At 55.6% G+C, this 20,610-nt stretch overlaps 9 protein-coding genes across 9 annotated transcripts; 4 read left to right on the forward strand and 5 right to left on the reverse strand.

Moving 5' to 3' along the window:
- The first annotated feature begins 223 nt into the window (after positions 1-223).
- Positions 224-1,072, forward strand: BDP81DRAFT_483924 (40S ribosomal protein S20). The gene is made up of 2 exons (XM_060595086.1): positions 224-667; positions 769-1,072. The coding sequence occupies exons 1-2, from the start codon at positions 405-407 to the stop codon at positions 851-853; spliced, it is 348 nt and encodes a 115-aa protein (XP_060441231.1). The 5' UTR covers positions 224-404; the 3' UTR covers positions 854-1,072.
- On the reverse strand, positions 1,024-3,723 carry BDP81DRAFT_436433 (uncharacterized protein). The gene is made up of 4 exons (XM_060591133.1): positions 3,550-3,723; positions 3,357-3,461; positions 3,097-3,293; positions 1,024-3,045 (listed from the first exon to the last, which is right to left on the reverse strand). Exons 1-4 carry the CDS (start codon positions 3,593-3,595, stop codon positions 1,444-1,446), a joined length of 1,950 nt encoding a protein of 649 aa, XP_060441232.1. The 5' UTR covers positions 3,596-3,723; the 3' UTR covers positions 1,024-1,443.
- Positions 3,724-4,250: 527 nt separating this feature from the next.
- On the reverse strand, positions 4,251-5,643 carry BDP81DRAFT_398005 (beta-1,6-galactanase; the record flags this gene model as incomplete). The annotated part of the gene is made up of 3 exons (XM_060588396.1): positions 4,251-4,913; positions 4,972-5,145; positions 5,209-5,643. The coding sequence occupies 3 exons, from the start codon at positions 5,641-5,643 to the stop codon at positions 4,251-4,253; spliced, it is 1,272 nt and encodes a 423-aa protein (XP_060441233.1).
- A 194-nt stretch (positions 5,644-5,837) lies between these two features.
- On the forward strand, positions 5,838-6,965 carry BDP81DRAFT_100710 (uncharacterized protein). The gene has a single exon (XM_060581365.1). The coding sequence runs from the start codon at positions 6,014-6,016 to the stop codon at positions 6,782-6,784; it is 771 nt and encodes a 256-aa protein (XP_060441234.1). The 5' UTR covers positions 5,838-6,013; the 3' UTR covers positions 6,785-6,965.
- Positions 6,872-9,065, reverse strand: BDP81DRAFT_100681 (cytochrome P450). The gene is made up of 5 exons (XM_060581364.1): positions 8,901-9,065; positions 8,649-8,799; positions 8,021-8,469; positions 7,714-7,946; positions 6,872-7,641 (listed from the first exon to the last, which is right to left on the reverse strand). Exons 1-5 carry the CDS (start codon positions 8,958-8,960, stop codon positions 6,960-6,962), a joined length of 1,575 nt encoding a protein of 524 aa, XP_060441235.1. The 5' UTR covers positions 8,961-9,065; the 3' UTR covers positions 6,872-6,959.
- Positions 9,066-11,355: 2,290 nt separating this feature from the next.
- On the reverse strand, positions 11,356-15,343 carry BDP81DRAFT_436442 (Frag1/DRAM/Sfk1 family protein). The gene is made up of 5 exons (XM_060591134.1): positions 14,798-15,343; positions 14,184-14,684; positions 14,001-14,127; positions 13,865-13,906; positions 11,356-13,812 (listed from the first exon to the last, which is right to left on the reverse strand). The coding sequence occupies exons 1-5, from the start codon at positions 14,886-14,888 to the stop codon at positions 11,685-11,687; spliced, it is 2,889 nt and encodes a 962-aa protein (XP_060441236.1). The 5' UTR covers positions 14,889-15,343; the 3' UTR covers positions 11,356-11,684.
- A 538-nt stretch (positions 15,344-15,881) lies between these two features.
- On the forward strand, positions 15,882-17,153 carry BDP81DRAFT_464190 (U3 small nucleolar RNA-associated protein 6; the record flags this gene model as incomplete). The annotated part of the gene is made up of 2 exons (XM_060594121.1): positions 15,882-15,968; positions 16,041-17,153. The coding sequence occupies 2 exons, from the start codon at positions 15,882-15,884 to the stop codon at positions 17,151-17,153; spliced, it is 1,200 nt and encodes a 399-aa protein (XP_060441237.1).
- A 102-nt stretch (positions 17,154-17,255) lies between these two features.
- BDP81DRAFT_100803 (PUA-like domain-containing protein) lies at positions 17,256-18,671 on the reverse strand. Its single transcript, XM_060581366.1, has 4 exons — positions 18,276-18,671; positions 17,960-18,191; positions 17,752-17,886; positions 17,256-17,696 (listed from the first exon to the last, which is right to left on the reverse strand). Exons 1-4 carry the CDS (start codon positions 18,558-18,560, stop codon positions 17,383-17,385), a joined length of 966 nt encoding a protein of 321 aa, XP_060441238.1. The 5' UTR covers positions 18,561-18,671; the 3' UTR covers positions 17,256-17,382.
- Positions 18,672-19,044: 373 nt separating this feature from the next.
- Positions 19,045-19,792, forward strand: BDP81DRAFT_464192 (tryptophan synthase beta subunit-like PLP-dependent enzyme; the record flags this gene model as incomplete). The annotated part of the gene is made up of 3 exons (XM_060594122.1): positions 19,045-19,095; positions 19,156-19,590; positions 19,643-19,792. 3 exons carry the CDS (start codon positions 19,045-19,047, stop codon positions 19,790-19,792), a joined length of 636 nt encoding a protein of 211 aa, XP_060441239.1.
- Between the last annotated feature and the right edge of the window lie 818 nt (positions 19,793-20,610).

Genomic DNA, 20,610 nt, shown 5'->3' on the forward strand with positions numbered 1-20,610 from the left:
CGTCGGTGCCTCTCCCCAGCCAGCCATGCAGTGAGCTTTCGGCGGAGCTTCAAATGTGGAAGTGGATATCTACTTCAATGGTGGGGTTCTGTGCTGTTTGCTTCCTGCCGCCGCAAATGGCCAGCTCGAAAAGATACGTATTTTTTTTTCCGACATCCCACTTTTGCGCTAAACCTACCTAGGCTTAGTCACACCACTCGGTAAAGCCCTACTTTCCAAACCCCACGAAAAAAAGTTCGCGATCGCAATTCTTTCCGTCCGCAAGCTCACCAGCCGACAAGATCATCAGCCTTCATCACTTTGCCGCAACCAAGCCGTTCGAGTCGTGAAGGAAATTCAATCTCTCCCTAACCTACCACCAAAACCCAACAACCGAACCTCTTCGTTCAACAACAACCTTCAAAATGTCTTACAACAAGGACAAGGACTTCGGCGAGGCGCCCAAGACGCACAAGATCCGCATCACCCTCTCCTCCCGCAAGGTCCAGTCCCTCGAGAAGGTCAGCGCCGAGCTCATTGAGCGCGCCAAGTCAAAGGACCTCCGCGTCTCCGGCCCCGTTCGCCTGCCCACCAAGACCCTCAAGGTCACCACCCGCAAGACCCCTTGCGGTGAGGGTTCCAAGACCTGGGATTGCTTCGAGATGCGCATCCACAAGCGTCTCATTGAGTGAGTCCTCCTTCTGCCCCCCGTCAGCGCAGTCATTGCGCAATTGAGCGCGGCTACGAAGAATCGAGATTTTTGAGTAAATTGACTAACGATGAAAACAGCCTCAACGCCCCCACCGAGATCGTCAAGCAGATCATCATCAACATCGAGGCCGGTGTCGAGGTCGAGGTCACCATTGCCGCATAAGCGAATTGGAAAACCACGGCCCGAAAAAAAAAATGTTGTAAAGACGAGTTGTTGTAGGAGGGACGAAATGGTATGGGCTTCGGACTTGGGAATGCTGCGTTGCTGAAGCTCACGACCAGAGAGAGGGCCGAAAGGTTTTGACCTCGGCGCGTAGTTATGCGAAGGCGGCGGGACGAGTGAGGCGGTCTAGATACCACCCGAATCAACTGATGATCCCCCATTTAAATTCCCTCGCTGGTGATGTGTCGTGCGAACGTGCCATTACTCTTGACGCCCCAAATGAAGTCACGATCGTGATCCAGGTCATGGTGGATGTGAAGTGAAAGGCCTTGGTCACCTGTGATTGATGTAGCCAACTTCCAGAGACCTTGAATGTTTGAGCACTTGGCGCCCACTTTGAGTGCAGTACCTACTTAGCACCATAATATCACATGCCCCAATTTGCTACCAGCCAGATACCAAACCCCCGGTCACCAACTGATTTTTTTTTTTTTGAAATCAACGCCGTGCAATGCCAGCCCCCTTTACACAAGTACAAATAGACCGTTATTGGTTCTCGTCTCCTCTCTCCTCTCCCCTGTCCCCCCCTTTTACAGATCCCAAAGGCAAAACTCTCTCTTGGGCGGCAGCTCGGGCATGAGTCCCTCAAACTTGCCCGTCTGCGTAAACGCCTGCCACTGTTGCTTCGACTTGTCGTCATATAACTCGTCGGGCAGTTCAGTGTCCTTGTAGTAGTTTGGCGGGCCATCCGGGAACCATATCCTGGACCACGCGCCGTTGAAGGCCCGGATGCCGGGCAAGTTGTTCTGGTAGGTGACGGGCTTGCCCTTCCAGTTGGACAGCCGCCCATTCATGTCCTTGGAGCTGTAGCTCGACACGGGTGGATGCTGTCTCGAGCTCCCCGGCGGGTACGGTCCGCTCCCAGGCGCCGCCGCTTGTTGCGCGGCGGGCGCAGCTGGAGCAGCGGTCTGCCCTCCGAAAGGGTTTGGTGCTGATCCAACCGCCCCGAGGCCACCGGACGGCTGACTGAACGGAGACGCATTATTCTGTCCGAAATGGTTCGTCTTTTGGCCGAGCTGAGCTGGTTGTCTGAATCCGCTGGCGGGCTGCGTTGGCTGTGCTGGCTGAGCATTCGCCGCCGGCTGACCGAAGGCGCTGGGCTGCGCATCGGATTTCGCTCCAAAGGGGTTGCTGGCCGCCGGTTGCGCTTGAGAAGGCTGCCCGAAGGGATTCGAAGATGCAGTTTGAGCCGGTTGTCCAAACGCGCCTGTTGTCGCAGGCTGTGCTGGCTGACCAAACGGACTTGGGTTCGCCTGGGCTGGAGCCCCGAAAGGGTTGGCGTTCTGTGTCGTATTTTGTGCGGGCTGTCCAAAGGGGCTAGGACTGGCAGTGTTCTGCGAAGCCTGACCGAACGGACTGGGTGTATTGCTGCTGCCTCCGGCGCTGGCGAACGGGCTGGCACCGCTCGTCGCGCCACCAAAGGGATTCGGCTTTTGTCCGAGAGCACTTGCTTGGCCAAACGCGCTGCCGCCTCCGCCAAGTTGAGATGGTTGACCGAAAGCACTGCCGCCTGTTGCCGCTGCTGGTTGTGCTGGCTGCCCAAACGCAGGCGCGCCGAAGGGATTTGGCTTCTGGCCCAGTGCTGAAGCCTGGCCAAATGCCGATGTTCCACCTCCCAGCGCGCTGGGTTGTCCAAAGGCAGATGAAGGTTGCGATGTCTGGCCAAAGGCCGGTGCTGAGCTGCTTGCGGCTCCAAACGCCGACGTAGGTTGTGATGGTTGGCCGAATGCTGAAGTCTGCTGCGATGGTTGCGACGTCTGACCAAAAGCTGGCGTGCCAAAGGGATTCGCACGTTGCCCCAAGGCCGCTGGCTGTCCAAAGGCGCTCCCTGTTGAAGCTCCACCGCCGCCACCAAAAGCAGAAGTCGTGTTGGTGTTGTTGGAGGAGAACGGGTTCGACGACGCTGCGTTCGAGTTTGACGAAAAAGGGTTCTGTTGTGAAGAAGCGGCCCGTTTTCCCACTGCAAACTCCCCTGTGGTCCCACCTGGCAACGTGCCTTGCTTGCAGATATCTATCCTGTTGGGATGTGTCTGTTCGGCTGAGATGATGAATTGTATAGCTCCGTCAAGGTTGCCTACTGCCGTCTTCATTTGTTGCTGGGCTTGCTGGTATAGCTCTTGTGCTTGATTGAGCTTTGGGGTCCGTCAGCTGATGGATCTATAGACCTATGCAAGGCGACTTACCGCTTGTTGAGGATTTCCAGAGGCTGTCGCCATCATGTGAACGAGTCTCATCTCCTCAAAACTCTGCTCGCGCAGGTTGCCACCGAAGAGCTGTTCCGGAGCATCCCTCCCAGGGCCGTAGGCGGACAAGATCCATTGCGGCGCTTCTGATGTCAGATCCTTCTCAATGGCCTCCTTTAATAGTGAGTATGGTAGGCCTGATTATCTGTAAGCAAAATTGGTCGTCGAAGACTCCGAGGAGACGCGGTCGCTGGACGAACCATCGTTGTTGTTGCCGCCTCGATTGAATCCCCCTCCAGTGTTTTGGCCAAAGGCTGCGAAGCGGTTGTTTGATTGCGACCTTGGGTGCTCGAATCGGCAGTTCTCTGGATATGACGTGTCAGCCTCTTGAATCCGAGTATGCGATTGAGACCCCCCGAGGGAGGGGTGATGGGTGCATAGCAAGTGACGTACGTCCATACCTGCAGTTCCCCTGCTCGTAGAACTTGCAGACCACCATCCTGGTTGATGTTCAGGCGATTTCGCAATGCAAATGGCGTAGTTCCAGCGGCTATGTCATTTCGTACCCGTCGGAAGCTCGAGATTTGCCAGGGATTCGAGGGTGAACAAAGGGTCAAGCTGTTGAACTCAAAACAGAGCGCGGAGATTGGGTGTCGAGAAAGAAATCGTTGACAGCCTTTCTCAGCCTTGCCGGCGCGTGGCTCTAGCGCGCTGTGGTGAGCCAATGGGAAATCTGCACCGTGCGCTGACAGTGTGTCGGTCGCAAACACTGTCCTTTCGTCTTCTTGCCCAAATAGTTGCACTTACACCACCAACAAACACTCGACATCATCCATCTTCCATCTCTTAGTTCTCCAGCTGATCAATTCTACCAAAGAAAAATCATTCACATCTTGATTTTGGCTTTGCCAATTTTGGAGGATGTGGGAATATCCCGCCTCGGGGTCTCAACAGTGTTCTCCAAGGATTGACCAAACCGGCACCAGGTATTGAGAATAACACTTCTTACCATGGCTTTCGCACATACACAGAGTCATTTTAGCTTATCGGCGCCACGGTTCTCCTCCTCAAAATCACATGTTCGATGGCTAATCAAGGATTGAGTTCATAATTTCATTACTCCAAATCAGTTACGACTACTCTAAGAGGTTCATCTATCCAATAACACCAGCAACCATGGGCGCCAGCTGCTCGCTAACATAGTTGAGGTTCCTCCACTCAGACCAGTCCGCATTCAACAGACCCCACGACTCCTCAAAGTTCTGCGTTCCCTGACGGATGTAGTAGCTACCCACCAGAACCCAGATGAAGAAGCTGCCCTGGATCTGAGGCAAGTACGATGCCAGGCACGTTGAGTAGGTGTTGAGGTATGTGTTGTCGTTCATGTTGAAGCCAAACTCGGTCAGCGCCACAGGGAAGACATTGACCGTCGCAGGATCCGAGGCATTCATGGCCTGGAAGCCCTTGGTGTATAGGTTGTTGCTCAAGCTGGCGCAGCTGCCGATGGAGCCCTCGTAGTTGTGGATCTCAAGAACGAGCTTGTTGGCGTATCCCTCAAAGTCAGAGAGCTGGAAGGTGCCGTTACCGGGCGTCAATGCCGTGCCGGCGAAGGCAGGCACAACGGTCGTGTCGTAGTTGAGGCCTGAGAGGAAGATGAGCAGGCCAGGGTTGGCGCCGTTGATGGCGTTGGTGCCATCCTGGATGTACTTGTACCAATCCTGCCAGTTGTACGAAGCAGCGACCAGCTCGTCGTTATCCGTGGCCTGGCGAAGCTCGTTGCGGAGGGACATGGCGACAAGGGCAGTCCACGATTTTCCCTGACGATGGTTATCAGCTTGGATTCTACAGCATCTTCCCTTCTTTCGATTCACTTACATGGTTGGCCATGTAGGTCAGGCCGCGCACCCAGTTGGCGAGATCGAACTCGCGGTCTCCCCACCAAGTGTTGCCGTCATTTCCAGAGCAGCACCACTTGCCGGTGGACATGTGGTTATCGAGGAGGATGTAGACTTCCTGCTTGGCGCACTCAGCAGCAATGGCATCGTAAACCTTTGGGTGCGTATTTTAGCGGGTGTCGAGCTTCGCGAAGGAGCGGGAGAGCAAATAACATACCTCGAGACGGGTGGTCGCCTCCGTGAAGGAAGGGTTGTTGGCCAAGACCTGCGCAAGGACGGCAGTACCGTTGGTCTCACCAAGGCCGTCGATGAAAGCCGTCTTGATGTCAATGTCCTTGCCGTCGTTGGCGTAGATCTGGTCGACGAGCTCAATCGCGTAGGTCAGACGGATGGCGTTCATGCCGATGCTCTTGATCTTGGACACGACGCCCTCGACGGAGAGGAACTGCAGGCCCTCAGGAACCATAACCTCGCCGTGACCGGGCCAGTTGGTGCCGGCGAACTGAATGTGGTTGCCAGCGGCATCGACAGCCCAGCGACCGTCCGTCACAAGCGGGCCATTGGGCCAGCTGGTCTGTCTGGCCTGAGGGAGTGCGGCGCAAAGTGGCGCCGCGGAGCTGGCGACGGCGAGGAGGGAGGTGAAGAACTTCATTGTGTCGGGCAGTTTTGACTGAGAAACCGACGCGTCCGAGATGGGAGCTATCACTACAAAGAAGGTCGCAATGGCATCATCGTGCGGGAACCCTTGAGCTCTTATACGACCCGAAGAGTTCATAGAGCATGCAATTCGGAGGCATTCCCGCTCCAATCGAGCACTCGCCGTTGCTACCTCATCCCACGGACCGAGAGCGGGACCTGCAACTAGACCAGGAACGCGACACTGACATCACGAGCATTGGCAGCAGTAGCGATGCTTTGGGAGGGTGCAACGTTCCTTGAATCAACGGCCGCCATTTTCATGACTAGTCGTCGACCATGTCCCCCAGCCCGCAGCGGGGCATCTCCGGGTCCTCCCTCAGGTCATGATCCCAAGTTGCCAGGGTAGCGACACACCTCGGAGGCGGCTTTCGCCCGAGAAGACGAGCACAGCCGGGACCCGCGTCCTCTTGGGGATGGAAGCCAAGGGTCCAAGATTGACCATTGAGTGGATGCTAGGGAGTCAGGCGATGATTGTCGCCAGGAACAGCAAGGTCGTGCCGTACGGCGTGAGATCGGCTCCCGCAAAGTCTCGAGACAAGCTGGAGTCTATGGAGAGATTCTTGCGTCTCGCCCCCGCATCGCTTGTCGAATATGCCGATGGGGAAACCGACGGATCCCGGCTCCCCAGCTCTGATTCCTTTAGTGTTGGTGTTCCCCACACTCCGATCCCCTCCTCTTCATCGAACTGTTCAACGGCCCAAGCATCCCCAAATTGGCCGGTTCTGCGCGATCACAAGATACTAGTCTGGGTGGTTGACGTTGCATGGGGGTGGAGAAGAAAGCTTTCACAACGAGCCGGCTCCGTGATCCCCGCGAGCCGAACGAAAGAACGTTTTGAAAGATACGAAAGAAAACGGACAATAGCGGAGACGACGTGCCTGACAGGGAAATGCCCGCCGCCGATCAAGAGCCGAACCACAAAGACTAAATGTGGCAGTTGGAGAAACATACAAGCGGGGAAAGCTTTCGAACGATCTGAATGGCGCGCAAGTTCGGACGGACGAGTCCTCGCGAGGAGCTTTCACCAGCATTTGGCTCCACCACTGTACCTTGGAACGAGGAGTTGGTTTCTCTGCCATTATTGGCTCTCATGAAGCATATGTATCAATTGGCACGTGCTAACAAGTCCTCTCGACGCTCGATGACGACAACTTCACACGGCTCCGAATCCGCGGCACAGAAGGTGAAGCAGGGATCTCTAACACCAGCTTCAGCCCAGCCCAGCCCAGCTCGGTAGAAACATCACCAACAACCTTTCCAGCATCACTCTCATGCCCTCGCCCTAAATTCCAACAACGGTCCGTCCTTCATACTCGTAAACGTGTCATACAATTGCATCTCCGAGACCCGCCTCCGGCCCTCGTCCAAATCTGCGCGTCCCTCAGCCGGATCAACCACGCCCACAGCCTTGCGCATATCGTATAAGAAAAGCGTTCTCGCCAACGCGGTCGACATTTCAGCATACGCAAGACCCTTGCCAATACACCCTCTGGCTCCAATCGAAAACGGACAAAACGCGCTCTGCGCTCTCGCCGTGTCTGCTTCGGTCGTCTCTCTGCCCCCAAACAACGGGTTCGCCGCGCCGACGATCCACCGCTCCGGGACGTAGTCGTACGCTGAGGGGAAGTAGTCCTCGTTGTGATGGATCGTGTAGTGCGGCGTGCCGACGACGGTTCCGGCGGGAATATGCGCGCCGTCAATGGTCATGCCGCCTGTGAGGACCTCGCGGGGGAGGAGGCCGCCGACGGAGGGGGACAGGCGCATCGCTTCGTCGATGCAGGCGCGGAGGTAGGTGCATGTGTTGATTGTTGCGCCTTGGCGGATCTCCTCGACTTCGGAGAACTTGCTGCGGACCTCGGCGGTCGCGCGCTGGAGGGCTGCGGGGTTGCGGGAGAGGTAGAAGAGGGTTGCTGCCATGGCTGTTGACGTGGTGTCGGCGCCGGCGATGATACTGATTTACGTGTTAGTCTCGGCTTAGATCTCTGTGGTGTATGGAAGCTGGACAGGAAAACCATGAACTCACAGTAGGTTCGACTCGCCCCAGAGCTCGGGCGTCGAGAAGCCCAATCCCGTCTCCGGGTCGCGCGCCTTGAGGAGGTAGTAGAAGAAGTCGCGTCGGTCCGTATCTTCACCGAGCTTCGTACGCTCCGTCAGCTGCGCCTTGCTGTATGCCATGTACCGCGCGCGTCCGGCAGCGATAGTCGGGAAGAGGAGCTTGTCGAGCTTGAGCTTGTCGACGATGGGCATGGTGCCGCACTGGGGGTCCGTCAGTCCACGTTTCTCTCGAACCACCCTCTCAAGGGCCGCATCCCAGCACTTTGTCAACTCACAAGAAGATGCCTCTTTGTCGCCGCAGCAATCAAATCCAACGCAAACCGGTTATCCGGCGCCTCAAGCATATGAAACGCTTTCCCAAACGACAAGTCTCCCAAGATATCCATGGCGAGGTAGTTACACCAGTCCGTCATGTTCTTGGGCGTCGACCACCCCTTGGTATCGGCGGACGCGCCCCGGCCAATCTCGGCGGTGAAGGAGCGCACGTTTCCGATGATGTAGCGTTCCATCTCCTTCATGGCCGAGTCGGAGAAGCCATGGGCGAGAACGCGGCGCTTGCGGGCGTGGACGTCCTTGTCGCGGGCGTTGTGGGTGTTGGGCGCCGGGTGGACGAAGGCGTTGTAGAATTCTGCTTTGCCGACGTTGGAGCGGAAGCCGTAGATTTCTTTGAGGGCTGTGGCGGAGTTGAAGGAGACTGAGTTGGGGCCGAAGCGGACGATTTTGCCTTGAGGTTTGTTAGTGGTGCTGTTTCCGTGGCTCTCTCTCTCTCTCTCTCTCTCTCTCTCTCTCTCTCTCTCTCTCTTTCTCAGTGTCTTCCCCCCTCTCTGGCAATGCCTCCTTGCCGGTCTCACAAAGAGTGAGGGATGAATTGGCACAAGTGCCGAAGGTGAGTAGGTAACATACCGTATTGCCTGTGAAGCTTGTAAAAGTCGAGATGTCTATCGCCGTTCCAGGCGTGATAGAGCTGGTATCCATCCATGACCTTTGCGATGAGCGGTCCTGGGTACTTTGCCAGGGGATGGAAGAAGATGCGGTACACGACGATTCCGGCGACCTATTTCGTTGGCTGTCAGATCAGGTTCCTCTCATTCCCAGCCAACGCTGATCGGCTTCATCAAGCCCTCATTGTCGGCAATGATGAAGACTGGGACTTACGTAGAGCACGCCTCCCACGGCGGCGAGGCCTAGCCAGGCCCAGAGATGACTCGTCTCCATTCTCACTTCTTCTGCCTCGTTTTCAACAATGTCGTGATTTAAAAGGTGTCGTCTCTCTTCGTTTCGGGTGATTGTTACACAACAGTATGTCTCGACACACGAAGCCGAGGATATAGTCCGGTGTAAGTAATACCCAATCACCACTTTTCACCCTTTCTTCTTTTTTCCAATATGAAGTTCTCAAGTGGTAAGACCTTCTTCACAGCAATCTCACCTTCGTTCTATCCGTATCTCCCGGCGAAAAGGAGGGCACACCTCTCTTCTTATTTGTCTTACACGTTCCCCTTTCTTTCTTGTCTCTTTCCCGATGGCCCATCGGCTTTCCACGGTCCAAGACGGGAATGACGGGCGCGGGCGGTGCGCTTTTACCCCACGCCGCAAGGACCGGGCGGGCAAACCATGGACACAACACCTTTGGACACAAATTTGGGGAAGTGCAATACCTAGATACCTAGCAGGATGTGCCAAAATATCAGCTGTAACAAATGACACAGTCCCCATGCGCAACAAGGTCTTAGTAGGAATGCTGTAAGAAAAAGAGGGCGGCGGGCAAAGCCGCAAAAAGGCGCAGATCCGTCTTATCACGCTTACGCCCGCCCAACCTTCCTGTTTCGGGAGTGACCTTTGAAAGGGAACACTGGAACGTCGCGGCTACTCGCGGGGAGAGAGAGGTTGAGAACGGACGCGGACTTGGGGATCTCTGTCCTCTAGTGACGCCGCAATACCTGCTTACCTTACCCCGGGCTTTTTGTTCCCTTCTTTTCTCGGCTCGTTCAGCCCGTAGATAGCCATGGACGATACTGCTACGGTGCTACCCCAAGATCTCGCATCTTTGATACCCACCCGGCAAGCTTCCCCCGCCCCAATCCACGCCCGCCAAAACGCCAGACGAATGCAAGATGCGTGGATGGCGTCCTCGAGTCGACCGCCCCCCCGGCAGCAAGGTTTCGCAAGTGTGCATGTGAGCCAACCAGAGACATTGCGATTACAAACTCCATGCGCGGTGAGTAAGGGTCAACCCCCTTTGCTCGCAGTGCCCTCGCTGTTCTTGTCTCTTTGCCGAGCTCTGGCACCCAGTTCTTTTCCGTCCGCGTCTTTCCCGATATTCGAAAGCTTGTCTTACATCTTTCCCGAATACCCTTTCCCGATACTCTTCTTCTTTCCCGAGGATTTGGAGAAATTGGAGATATTACTGGACGAATATCCGTAATTGGCCAACGGGATCGGCTTTCGGCGGTGGAGTTCCCTTCTTCCCCCGCTTTACACCGTGCACCGTTGCGGGTCCTGCGGAGAAGACGGGGGAAGAGAAACCTGGCGTGCCTGGATGGCGGGGAGGAATTCCGCTCCAGGTCCGCGGTTTGTGAACTCGTTTGGCGACGGCTTGAGGATCTCGAGGGCTTGGGATCGTGTGTAGTTGTTGTGGGTTCTTTTAGGGAGATGAACGAGGGTTTAGAATGTTATTGCTAGCTAGGTAGGTAGTCCTGTAGCAGCTATAAAGCTACGCCACTATTAGCCACCTCAGTACGTGCACACACGACAAGCCCAGGGCGCTCAACTCACCTAGATAGCAATTCTTTGAATATAGGTAACTTACATTTTCATAGCCACACGCTCTGGAGTCATCGCAACAATGCATTCGCTCTCTCTACAAGCGGCGAATACGTAAATCCAGCTTTCCTGGATGTCAAAGAGTGACGGTTTCCAAACTAGCACATCACGACTTTCCGTTTAAACAGTTTCTATCACGGCTACGGCGTTTCCTTTCCCTTCCCGCCTTTTCAAATATATTCTACTTGTAATATACGAAGAGAAGGTAGAACTCAAAGTTCGAAATGCTAAACGCAGCCCTCGAAGTAGCCTTCCCCGATACCGCTATTTCCGGCGCAGACATTGCGATTCAGCTCATGGAGAAAGCCCGCCTTTCCACGGCCAAGAAGCGACAGTATGTGGACATGACCGGAAACGACGAGCCTGATCCTACTCCTTCCAGAGTCTGCCGCAAGCTGCTCGAGCCCGTCGCGTCTTCATAGAGGGGGCGATGAAACTCAAAAGACCTAACAGCCAAGGTAAGCACGTGACTATGTATGAACTATCCAAGGTACCTGGTATGAGACCAACTAAAATCTAGAACGTTTGTCTAGTGAGTCGTCTACGTTACTTGGTTAGGTGTCTGTACTCGGGCCGTTCCTAGATCAAGAGGTGTCTGGTGATAGTGAGTTATGGTATAGTAGTATTTTAAGTATCAAGGGGGTGCATGCATGCATAAAGAAAGAACCACTAATTTTCTTTACTTCTCGTCCGTATCGGAGTGATTCGAACGAATACGTGAACGACGATGCCTGAAAGGTAGAAAGGTTAGGGTAGAAGCCTTAGAAAGGTTGAAAGCAACGGGATCGGAAAGTAAGAAGCTGTGAACAATCATGACCAAGACACATAATGGGTGGGATCATAGAGAGTGGTGGCCTTGCCCATGACATCGATACGGAGGAAAGGCAAGATAGGATGGCAGCAACGGTAGCAATAAAAGGTAGGACAGTGTCTCGGCAGCAACCCACACGCTCTTACACCAAACATGCAAACACCCAGAGGCTCATTGAACAGGTAAACTCTCATTGTATTAAGTATATACGCCCCAACCTCCGCCACCAACATAAGAAAACATTGACATTACACCCCGGCCTTCATCCAATTCCTACCCCATAAACTCGTTTTCGTTTCCATAAATCAATGATTGTAATATCTCGGCTCGTTGAACACGTGGTACCGGTGATCACGCACGCCCTGGCCCCGGAACATGGCCGGGAATCTCCAGCCCTGCGGCACCTCCTCCTCCGTAACACGCTTATTTCGCGTATTCTCGTCCACCGCCTCGACCTGCAGCACCTCGTCTTTGGACTTGGGGATGACAAACTTGGCCACCTGCAGCTCCGTGTCGGTGATTGTGCTGCGGCTGACGCGCGCGTAGCCAGTGCGCTTGAGGCCCTTGTATAGGATGTACTCGCACCAGCGGTCCCAGTCGGTCGGGTCGACGTCGTGCATACCGGATGTGCTGCTGACGTAGGTGTTGTAGTTACCTTGCAGGGGCTTGGTGACGAGGTAGGACAGCAGGACGGAGGGGTTCTTTGATTCGCCCATGAGCTTGGAGAGGTACTCGGTCTGCAGACGGCGGTCTTCGGGGTCCTCCTCCTGTCCGGAGTGGAACACGAAGACGTCGACCTCTTGGCCGTACACGTCGAGGGTGGCGGCGATGGCGGGTGCGAGTTCGCCCACGGGACTGGGGAGCAGGTGGTGCGTCGACTTGATAATCGGGAATTTGGAGAGCAGCGCGGAGCCCCAGGTGTGCTTGTTGGGGCCTGGGCCGTAGTCGACGTACATTCCGAGGTCCTCGGCGAGGAACTGCGTGGTGTCGCGGTTGCCCATGATGATGCGTTGCAGGTCAGACTCGAGGAGACCCACAACGTCCAGTTCGAGCTCCTTGATGAGGTCGCGCATGCGGTACTCGGAAGACCACATGTCGTTGTCGAGGGAGAAGTGAATGGTCCAGATACCGGCCGTCATGATGCGATCTTCAGGGTGGTATGGCTTGTAGTCGTTGGTGGGGAAGCGCATGAAGGCTGCGGCGAGGAAGACGATGTTGACAAAGGCGGCTGCGATCGTGTTGTACTTCTTGTGCTGCGACGGGGATGCGCGGCGGGTATCGCGGCGGCGGGCCTGCGAGGAGGTAAGGTCGAAGACACCGGCGCCGATGAGGATAAATGTGGTCATCATGACCCAGTCAGTGTGCTCGCGAACCAAGGGGCCACCAGGCACGAATGCATAGGCAACGACCCAGACGTGGAACAGAACCATGATGTTGTAGATGAAGAACCCGAGACCGAATGTTGTGCCAGGGCTTCTCTTGGCCGCGGTGGAAAGGAAAGGCACAGACAGACCCATCAGGTAGAAGGCCGTGGTGAGAGCACCGTAGTAGCCGAACCAGTGGTGGTATGAGGTCAAGACGGCCGCACCAACACAGCCAACGCCGTAGGCGGTCCACGAGCTCATTACGGAAGGGCGGTAGAGGCCGACCAGGAGACCAGCAGTCATTGCGACAATAGTCATCCAGCCGTAGGTGTTGGAAGTAGGTCCACGGATCGGGTAACCGTCCCAGACCCAAAGGATCATGGTGCTGGTATCAGAGAGCAGGGAGTGGATGCCGAAGAAGAGACCACCAACGCCAAAGGCAGCGAGGACAGAAGAGCCACCCTTCTTGGAGTCTTCCGGAATATCGCCGCTAGTCAGGGGCGCTCTCCGAGTGAATCGCAGAGCAGCTACCACAGCAATGGCAAAGCCAGTCGCGTTCCAACCTCCGTTGGCGGCGTGCATGACAGGCCACAGCGGGTTGTTGGTCCACCAGATGAATTTGGCCGTGGAAGATGCGACGAGACCTAGGGTCCAAGCCATGATTCGGGATTCGAGACGGCTCTGGTGGGCTCTCTCGGACCAGAACGCAGCAGTCCAGCCGAGGCAAGAAGTGGCCACGGCGAAGCCAACGGTGAAGAGACGGTAGGCCGGGTCAAGAACCTGGTAAGCCAGCAGTCCGATCAGCGAGATGAGGTGGATCGCACGCTGGTTGTTGACGACGAGGGAGCGAACGCTGCGAATGCCCAAGATTGCGGGCAAGATGGTTGACATGACAAAGGCCTCGTAGCCAGAGATGCCCATGTGCCAAAGGGGGAAGTACCACACCAAGACTCCCAAGCTGGTCAACATGGACCAAAAGATGAAGCCGTGGTAGACATCGGCGGCGGTGTCGAGGGCCTCGGTCCAGGTGAAGCGGCCAGTCAACATGTTTGCGCTCGCCTTTTCCTTTCTTGAAGCAAGTCAGCTGCTGCACATCTGATCACGAAATTCCACAGACTTACTGCTTCTCAAGCACGGCGGACGGAACGGATGACCGATTCTCACTATAGCAAGACTTAGATTGTGCTCTTCAACTGGATCTATTTTTTGCCTGGTGTACAGTATGTACAAGACTATTTCGGGAGCCATTGGACGTACCCCTTGCTTGCTCCCTTGACATCCTTGATTACCACTTCGAAAGTGCTGAAGTCGAGAGCCGTCACGGCGTCAAAGGCAACGTCGAAGAGGATGAGGGCCCATTCGAAGAAGGCGTAGATCGTGTAAGCTGTGCGCGGTTAGCTACTACAGTCTTGCGCAACCCTCCAAGGCCGAACAGCTTACCTCCCGCAACGCGGTGGACCTTGTGCTGGATGAAGAAGTAGATCAAGGGCACCAAGGTACCGAAGAACGAGCTGGCAATCAGCTTGCGGTACTTGATGGCCTGGGGGTTCGGCGGGCTCAGCATGACGCATCCAATCGTCCACGGGAGGGATGCGACAATGTAGGAGATCATAAAGATGTCGTGCCAGTCGTGGGCGTCGGTCGAGGTTACGTATGTAAAGCCTCCGCACATACACGTGCGCAAGATGCCCATCGCCAGAGTAAACTTTGGCAGTGTCTGTCCGGGTCTCCTCGTCAAGAGGTACCACAGGCCGACGAGTGCGAATCGCGGGCCAGAGGTGATTGCGATGAAGAACATGAAGAAGGACCGCTCGGGGTATCGGTCGCCAATTGTCGCGGAAACGGAGGGGAACCACTCGTCGGGGTATCCGTACCACTCATTTTGGACAATCTTGTGGTAATGCAGCGAGACGCCTACTATAAATGCGCTGATGAAGGCAGCTATCGTGAAAAGTCAGCTTTGGGAGCTTCCGGGATGGTCGTACGACCACGAAAAGTGCCCCGCGACAGCATCGCGACCAGCGGCGGCAACAGCCCCGGGCGCAAAGACTTACTGTAAGCTGTAGCAGTATGCAGGTAGCTGATCCACTGGCCATTGAAGACCAGCGCGACGCCGCCGTCCTTGTCTTTGTACCTTGACGCCATCGCGAACCTCTACTTGCTCTGAGCCTCTCTCTCGGGGGGATGAATTCTCTCTCACTCTCTCAACTCGAACGAGAAAAACAAAGAGAAAAGAAGCTCATCCGGGGGATCCGGGGAGGCAATGACACGAGCTGGCGAGGGGGGGGGAAAGGACTTAGAAGGATGAATGGAGGGGGAGGGCCGAGAGAAGGGCGGAAATAAGAAAGAATTGTGCTAGGCAGTTGCACAACTAATTAACCAGCATGCCTCGGCGGCCCGCGGATGGGGATCGATTGGATCGAAGGGAATCGCGTGGTTGGGTGTCGTGGGTGTGTCCGGTTCTTTTGCAACAGTGCGGCCCCTGACCGTGGAGTCTTTGGAGAAGAAGTTGCAAGGTTTCCGTGACCATACGGAGTCTTTTGAGCTAAGGTTGTGGACGTAAACAGTCACGACAGTCAAGGTGTCTGGCGCCGACAGGGAAGATGACAGAAGCGGCACCCGTGGGACACGGCCGGGAGGTGACGGAGCTTTGAACTTGCCGTTGGTGCACTGATGCAGCGATGCTGACGCTGAGGCCTGGAAATACGGTACAACAAGGTGCCTGGTCTGATTATCTCCACTGGGGCAGCTGGGTGCTGGGTTGCTGATGCACGCAAGGGCAAGCTATTCGGGTCCAGTTCGGGGTTAAAGCTGTCGGGGGTTAGTCCCAATTGGGATCGAGCGTGACAGGGGGAGCTTGGCACAAGGCTGAAGTCCGTGACGTCCGTCTCTTCGGACTCTTTTCCTCAGCCACGTCTTCACGGGCCACTCAGAGCCCACTCTGGATCAGGGGAGCCACACCTGGGTAGATGCCCCGCTTAAAAGTTTGGTCGTCTTTCTCAGCCTCGTCAACTTTTTTTTGGACCGTTTTTTCCCTCTCTCGATCTGCATCGTCAGGCAGAGTATTCGCACAGCACATCTCAGCCAGGCGACTCGACTCAACTCGAATCCCGTGCTCGATACCACACAGCTGCATTCATGTCGGTCGCCGAAAAAGCCCGCTTCTACTTGGAGCGTTCTGTTCCCCAATTGCGGGAATGGGAGGAGAAGGAGATCTTTACCAAGGTACGCCACCATCAACCCCAGAACCCCTCCTCGACCACATATAATTACGACAATACTAACAATCTTGTCCAGGATGAGATCCGTACAGTTGTGCAGAAGCGCAGCGACTACGAGCACCGCATCCTCTCCCCCCGCTCCAATCCCGACGACTTCACCGCCTACGCAAAATGGGAGCAGTCCCTCGAGTCCCTCCGCCAGAAACGCTGCAAGCGGATGAAGATTGGCCACGTCACGTCCCAGCACACCACCCAGTCGCGCGTCCTCGCCATCTATGACCGTGCCGTCAGCAGACACCCGGGCAGAAAGGACCTCTGGCTCGAGTACCTCAAATACACCGCCGACGTCAAGGCCACGAAGCGCTGGCGCCGGACCATGGCCAGTGCCCTCCGCATGATGCCCACTGACGCCGACCTGTGGATCTTTGCCGGCCAGCGCTCGGCGTCCAACGGGGACATTGGCGGTGCTAGAGGCTACTTCATGCGCGGGTGCCGCTTCTGCACGACCGAGGGCACGCTGTGGATCGAGTACGCGCGGTGCGAGATGGAGTGGCTGGCCAAGATGCAGGCCAAGAAGGGCGGCAGCAAGAAGAAGGCGGAGCAGGAGAACCCGCTGGCAGGCGAGAAGATGGACGACGACGACGAGATCAAGCTCATTGATGACGACGAGGAGGAAGACGAGGACGAGGATGTTCTGAGCCTCCCCGTGCCCGGCAAGGAGAAGAAGGCCATTGACGACGAGGAGAGCAAGGCGCTCAAGCACAACCCGGCCCTGGACGGCGCTATACCGATGGCCATTTTCGACATTTCGAGAAAACAGCCCTTCTTCAACCCCGAGGTTGCCGAACGCTTCTTTGACATGTTTGCTTCCTTCACCAAGGTCTCGTCCGCGTCCAAGATTGTCCAGCACGTCGTCGACGCTATGAGGGAGCAGGACGCAGCGCACCCGGCGACGTGGAACTGCTACATCCGCCTGCCGCTCATTGGCGTCAGCCCTGACACGCCCGAGTTCCCGCTTGGCCTCCGCGAGGTCCTGTCGCGTCTGGGAAAGGGTCTGGACGAGACGTCCGACAAGGCTGTGCTGGAGAGCAAGTCCCTGGTGTGGATCGAGCTGGTGCTCCTCTTCAAGGGTCTCGACGAGGGTATCAAGACGGTTTTGGAGCATACGAGGGATCAGTTGCAGTCATAGCCTGTCATTTGCTGTGGGTTATGTGGTTGTGGCTATAGATGGGTGTTGGTACAAAAAAGGTGGAAGAGAGAAGTATGGATGTCATAAAAGTGTTTTCGGCGCAACACGTTGGGAATTAGAAGCGGCCCCCGCCGGGATGTATCCAGTATCCCAAGTCCTTGATACCACTTGCAGAGTCAGTCAGCCTAATTGAACAAGGTCACACAACATAACCTTTCTCCCGCTCCCTTCATGCTGCCGAATAGTTAGGAAACTTCTTCGACTCCTCAACAGTTTTATCCCACTCCTTGTCCTCGTCGAGCTCCTTGGCCATGCGGATGACTTCATCCCACTCCCCCCGCGTAACCTTGTTTACGCTGAGACGGGATTGCTTCAGCAGCTCCATGTTCTGCAGCGGGCCGTTGCCCCGCGACTCCTTGAGCAGGCTCAGCGGCACGATGCGCGGGAACTTGTGCTCGATCTTGACGTGGACGAGGCTCCATTTGCTCCCATCGTGCGGGGCGCTGTCGTCGTAGTACGGGTTGTCATTGATGCAGGCGTTCCCTAACAGCCATGTTAGTCAGACTACCTTGAAGAGCGGAAAGGGTGAGAAACGCACAGTCGGGCGAATGTTCCTTGGCTATACTCATAATACCAACAACACCAGGCTCTTTACAGTTCGAGTGGTAGAAGAAGGCCTTGTCGCCCTTTCTCATACCTCGCAGGTTATTCCGCGCGACGTAATTCCGAATACCTGCGCTTTTCGTCAATCACTGCTTCACACTTACACAAAAGCCCCGGGCGACGAGGCGTGGTGCATAACATACCCTCCCAGCCCTCGGGCGTCTTCTTGGCAGCCAAGTCATCAATGGAGAACTTGATCTCATACCCGTCCTCGATGCGAACATCCGGCTCAGACTTCATGAGCCAGTACCGCGGGCCCGGCGGATCCCGTGGCTCCGCCTCGGAGTTGACGTCCGGGACGGGCGCATCGCGAAGGGCCTTGAGTTCGTCCTTTGTCTTTTTCGGCGGCGCTTCCTTCTTCCCTGCCGCTGGCTTCTAGTTCATGCATAAGTAAATGGGACAAAAAACTTAAACGGAACATTGCATTGTGATAGTCGGTGGTAATTTCAGTTGGCTTACCTTGGCCTTCTTGGCGGGCTTCGGCTTGGGCTCGTCCTCGTCCTCGACAGCCTTGGCTTTGGTCTCTTCTTCCTTCTCAGCTGTTTCCTCGGCTGCCGCCGGTGCTTTTCTCTTGAGACTTGCAGCGGCCTTTGGCGGAGATGGGGATTGCGAAATTGGCTTCTTGGTCTTCTTTTCTGTCTTGGTGCTGGGCTTGGATTTTGCTGGCGATGGCTTCTTCTCATCCGCTGCTGGGGCTGTGTTCAGGCGCGTCGATGACCGCAGACTGCGGGTGACGGCAGGCATTGTGAGGACAGCCACGCACGGTTGAAAGGGAAATTGATTATCTACGACTAGAGAGTCAAATTTGAACAAGTTCAACGAACGATTTGGCCTGTAGATGAAGGTCGTCTGGCTTGTGATGCGTGCCAGTCGATGCAGCAAGCTCACCCTGGAGACGCGCAGCTGTGATGGGTCCCAGAAGCACAGTGCAGCGGTGGGGCCGAAACCGTTGGACGCACGGATCCCAAACGGATCACGTAATCGCCGCCTCGACCAACGTCCCGTGGTGACCGGGTCACATTTTCATCGCTTAGGCCTTGGACGGTCCAGGGAGTTGCGAAATCTCCTCAGCAACCCACTCCGTCAAGGTATCCGTATTTAACTCGATCATAGAGTTATCCATTGACTTGCACAAGCTCTGGCATTAAGTGTCATTTTTGAACTAGAGACTTGGTCCACACTTCTGCCCCAGATATACGGAGTAGGAGTGGGCACCCTCAAGCCGGGAATGGAAGTCGTCGAGGCCACCGGCGGGAGCACGGGGTCCTCGCTCGCGTTCGTCTGCGCGGTCAAGGGCTTCAAGTTTCAACCGGCTAGCTCCAACGCTTTCGCGGTCGAGAAGCTCAAGACTATGGCGGCGTTTGGGGCCAAGGTTGATATTGTTGAGAACCCGACGGGACGGATTACTGCGAATTTGATTCCTTCCATGATTCGCCGTGCGAAGGAGGTTGCGGGGGAGGGGAATGTGTATTCTACGGATCAGTTCAATAACCGGGATGCGTTGGTTGGGTACGCGGCCTTGGGTCATGAGATCGTGGAGCTAGTTCCAGAGGGTGTTGACGTCTTTTGCGCTGCCGTTGGTACCGCTGGGTTAGCGATGGGTGTCTCAGCAGTCTTGAAGGCCACCAGACCTGAGACGCGCGTGGTCGTACTGGAGCCCGCGTCGACGCCTGTCATCACAGGAGGTCAAGCTGGGTCTCATGGTGTCGAGTGTATCGGCATCGGCTTCGTCCCGCCGCTTTTGGATACGAAGCTGTATGATGAGGCGCGGGCTGTCTCGTAGGACGAAGCGCGTGCCATGTGTCGGCGTCTAGCTAGAGACGAAGGCATTTTTTGCCGGTGTGTCTACAGGATTGAATGTAGTTGCTGCGATTCGGTTGGCGGGGGAGATGGGGGCTGGGAAGAGGGTTTTTACCATCGCGTGTGACTCAGGTTTGAAGTACTTGAATGGAGACATGTTCTCTACCCCCAAGTAGATTGTTTGCCAGCCGGCAAAGACGGGTGCTTGGGGGCTTTTGTCGGATTAGAGTCTGAACACTTAGAATGGTCTGCTAACTATCACAGGCATCGAAAGTGTCTCCCAGGAGGCTTTCAGGGGCTCAGCTGGCTGGTAGCACGAAGCAGACAATCTCATGTTTGGAGTGATGATCAGCGTTGTGAAGTAGGACTTAGAAACAAAATGGAATTTTCGTTGTTGAATACGGAGCTAGCTAGAATAAAGAGAGCCTTCTGGAAGGCAATAGCACTGAAATCGTCCCCTTTGAATATCCGCTTTTGAAAAGCCTCACCAACTTCCAGCAGACATACCGAAAGATTGAATCCTCGGATGATCCTGGTCGCTGACTAGAGGTACGCAAAGACGAACCTGGTAATCCTCTACTTCTGGAGCACAACAAGGTGAACAAGGTAGCCCTGAACGATGTTGGTGGTGTGGGCGGTAGGACCAGTGATGCCGTTGTAGTAGGTAGTAGTGAGGTTGATGGGCTGGGGGTTCTGATCCCCGGTGGGAATCTGGGCCCAGCGGAAAGTGTAGGTGACAACGCCGTTGCGAACGGTGGCATTGACGAATCTCAGAAGCTGCTCATTGAAAGAGGGCATAACGGAAATCTGGTAGTCGCCCTCGGGCTTGGGGATAACGGCGGTGAATGAGGTCTCGCCCTCGGTGAGGAGCGGGAGGTTGATGGGGGGCAGGACACTGCCGATGCTGGTGTTCTGGACCTTGAGGTCCTTGGTCAAGTCGGCCGGGGCAGTTCCCTCGAGCCCAGTGTACTTTATTTCGACGGTCTTAAGGCCG

Source organism: Colletotrichum phormii (assembly GCF_030913505.1).
Source record: "Colletotrichum phormii strain CBS 102054 chromosome Unknown BDP81scaffold_21, whole genome shotgun sequence".
Taxonomy (NCBI): Eukaryota; Fungi; Ascomycota; class Sordariomycetes; order Glomerellales; family Glomerellaceae; genus Colletotrichum; species Colletotrichum phormii.

Bases quoted from the DNA above. Each gene is read 5' to 3' on its own strand.
- BDP81DRAFT_483924 (XM_060595086.1), top strand. From the start codon at position 405: ATGTCTTACAACAAGGACAAGGACTTCGGCGAGGCGCCCAAGACGCAC. The intron at 668-768 runs GTGAGTCCTCCT...CGATGAAAACAG, and splicing joins ATCCACAAGCGTCTCATTGA to CCTCAACGCCCCCACCGAGA.
- BDP81DRAFT_436433 (XM_060591133.1), bottom strand. From the start codon at position 3,595: ATGGTGGTCTGCAAGTTCTACGAGCAGGGGAACTGCAGGTATGGAC. The intron at 3,462-3,549 runs GTACGTCACTTG...CGTCATATCCAG, and splicing joins GGGGAACTGCAGGTATGGAC to AGAACTGCCGATTCGAGCAC. The intron at 3,294-3,356 runs GTTCGTCCAGCG...ACAGATAATCAG, and splicing joins AGGCGGCAACAACAACGATG to GCCTACCATACTCACTATTA.
- BDP81DRAFT_100710 (XM_060581365.1), top strand. From the start codon at position 6,014: ATGATCCCAAGTTGCCAGGGTAGCGACACACCTCGGAGGCGGCTTTCG.
- BDP81DRAFT_100681 (XM_060581364.1), bottom strand. From the start codon at position 8,960: ATGGAGACGAGTCATCTCTGGGCCTGGCTAGGCCTCGCCGCCGTGGGA. The intron at 8,470-8,648 runs GTATGTTACCTA...ACAAACCTCAAG, and splicing joins CAAGCTTCACAGGCAATACG to GCAAAATCGTCCGCTTCGGC. The intron at 7,642-7,713 runs GTGAGTTCATGG...CACGTAAATCAG, and splicing joins TGGGGCGAGTCGAACCTACT to TATCATCGCCGGCGCCGACA.
- BDP81DRAFT_436442 (XM_060591134.1), bottom strand. From the start codon at position 14,888: ATGGCGTCAAGGTACAAAGACAAGGACGGCGGCGTCGCGCTGGTCTTC. The intron at 14,128-14,183 runs GTAAGCTGTTCG...AACCGCGCACAG, and splicing joins GGTCCACCGCGTTGCGGGAG to CTTACACGATCTACGCCTTC. The intron at 13,813-13,864 runs GTAAGTCTGTGG...ACTTGCTTCAAG, and splicing joins TCCGCCGTGCTTGAGAAGCA to AAAGGAAAAGGCGAGCGCAA.
- BDP81DRAFT_100803 (XM_060581366.1), bottom strand. From the start codon at position 18,560: ATGCCTGCCGTCACCCGCAGTCTGCGGTCATCGACGCGCCTGAACACA. The intron at 18,192-18,275 runs GTAAGCCAACTG...TGCATGAACTAG, and splicing joins AGCCCGCCAAGAAGGCCAAG to AAGCCAGCGGCAGGGAAGAA. The intron at 17,887-17,959 runs GTATGTTATGCA...CGAAAAGCGCAG, and splicing joins GACGCCCGAGGGCTGGGAGG to GTATTCGGAATTACGTCGCG.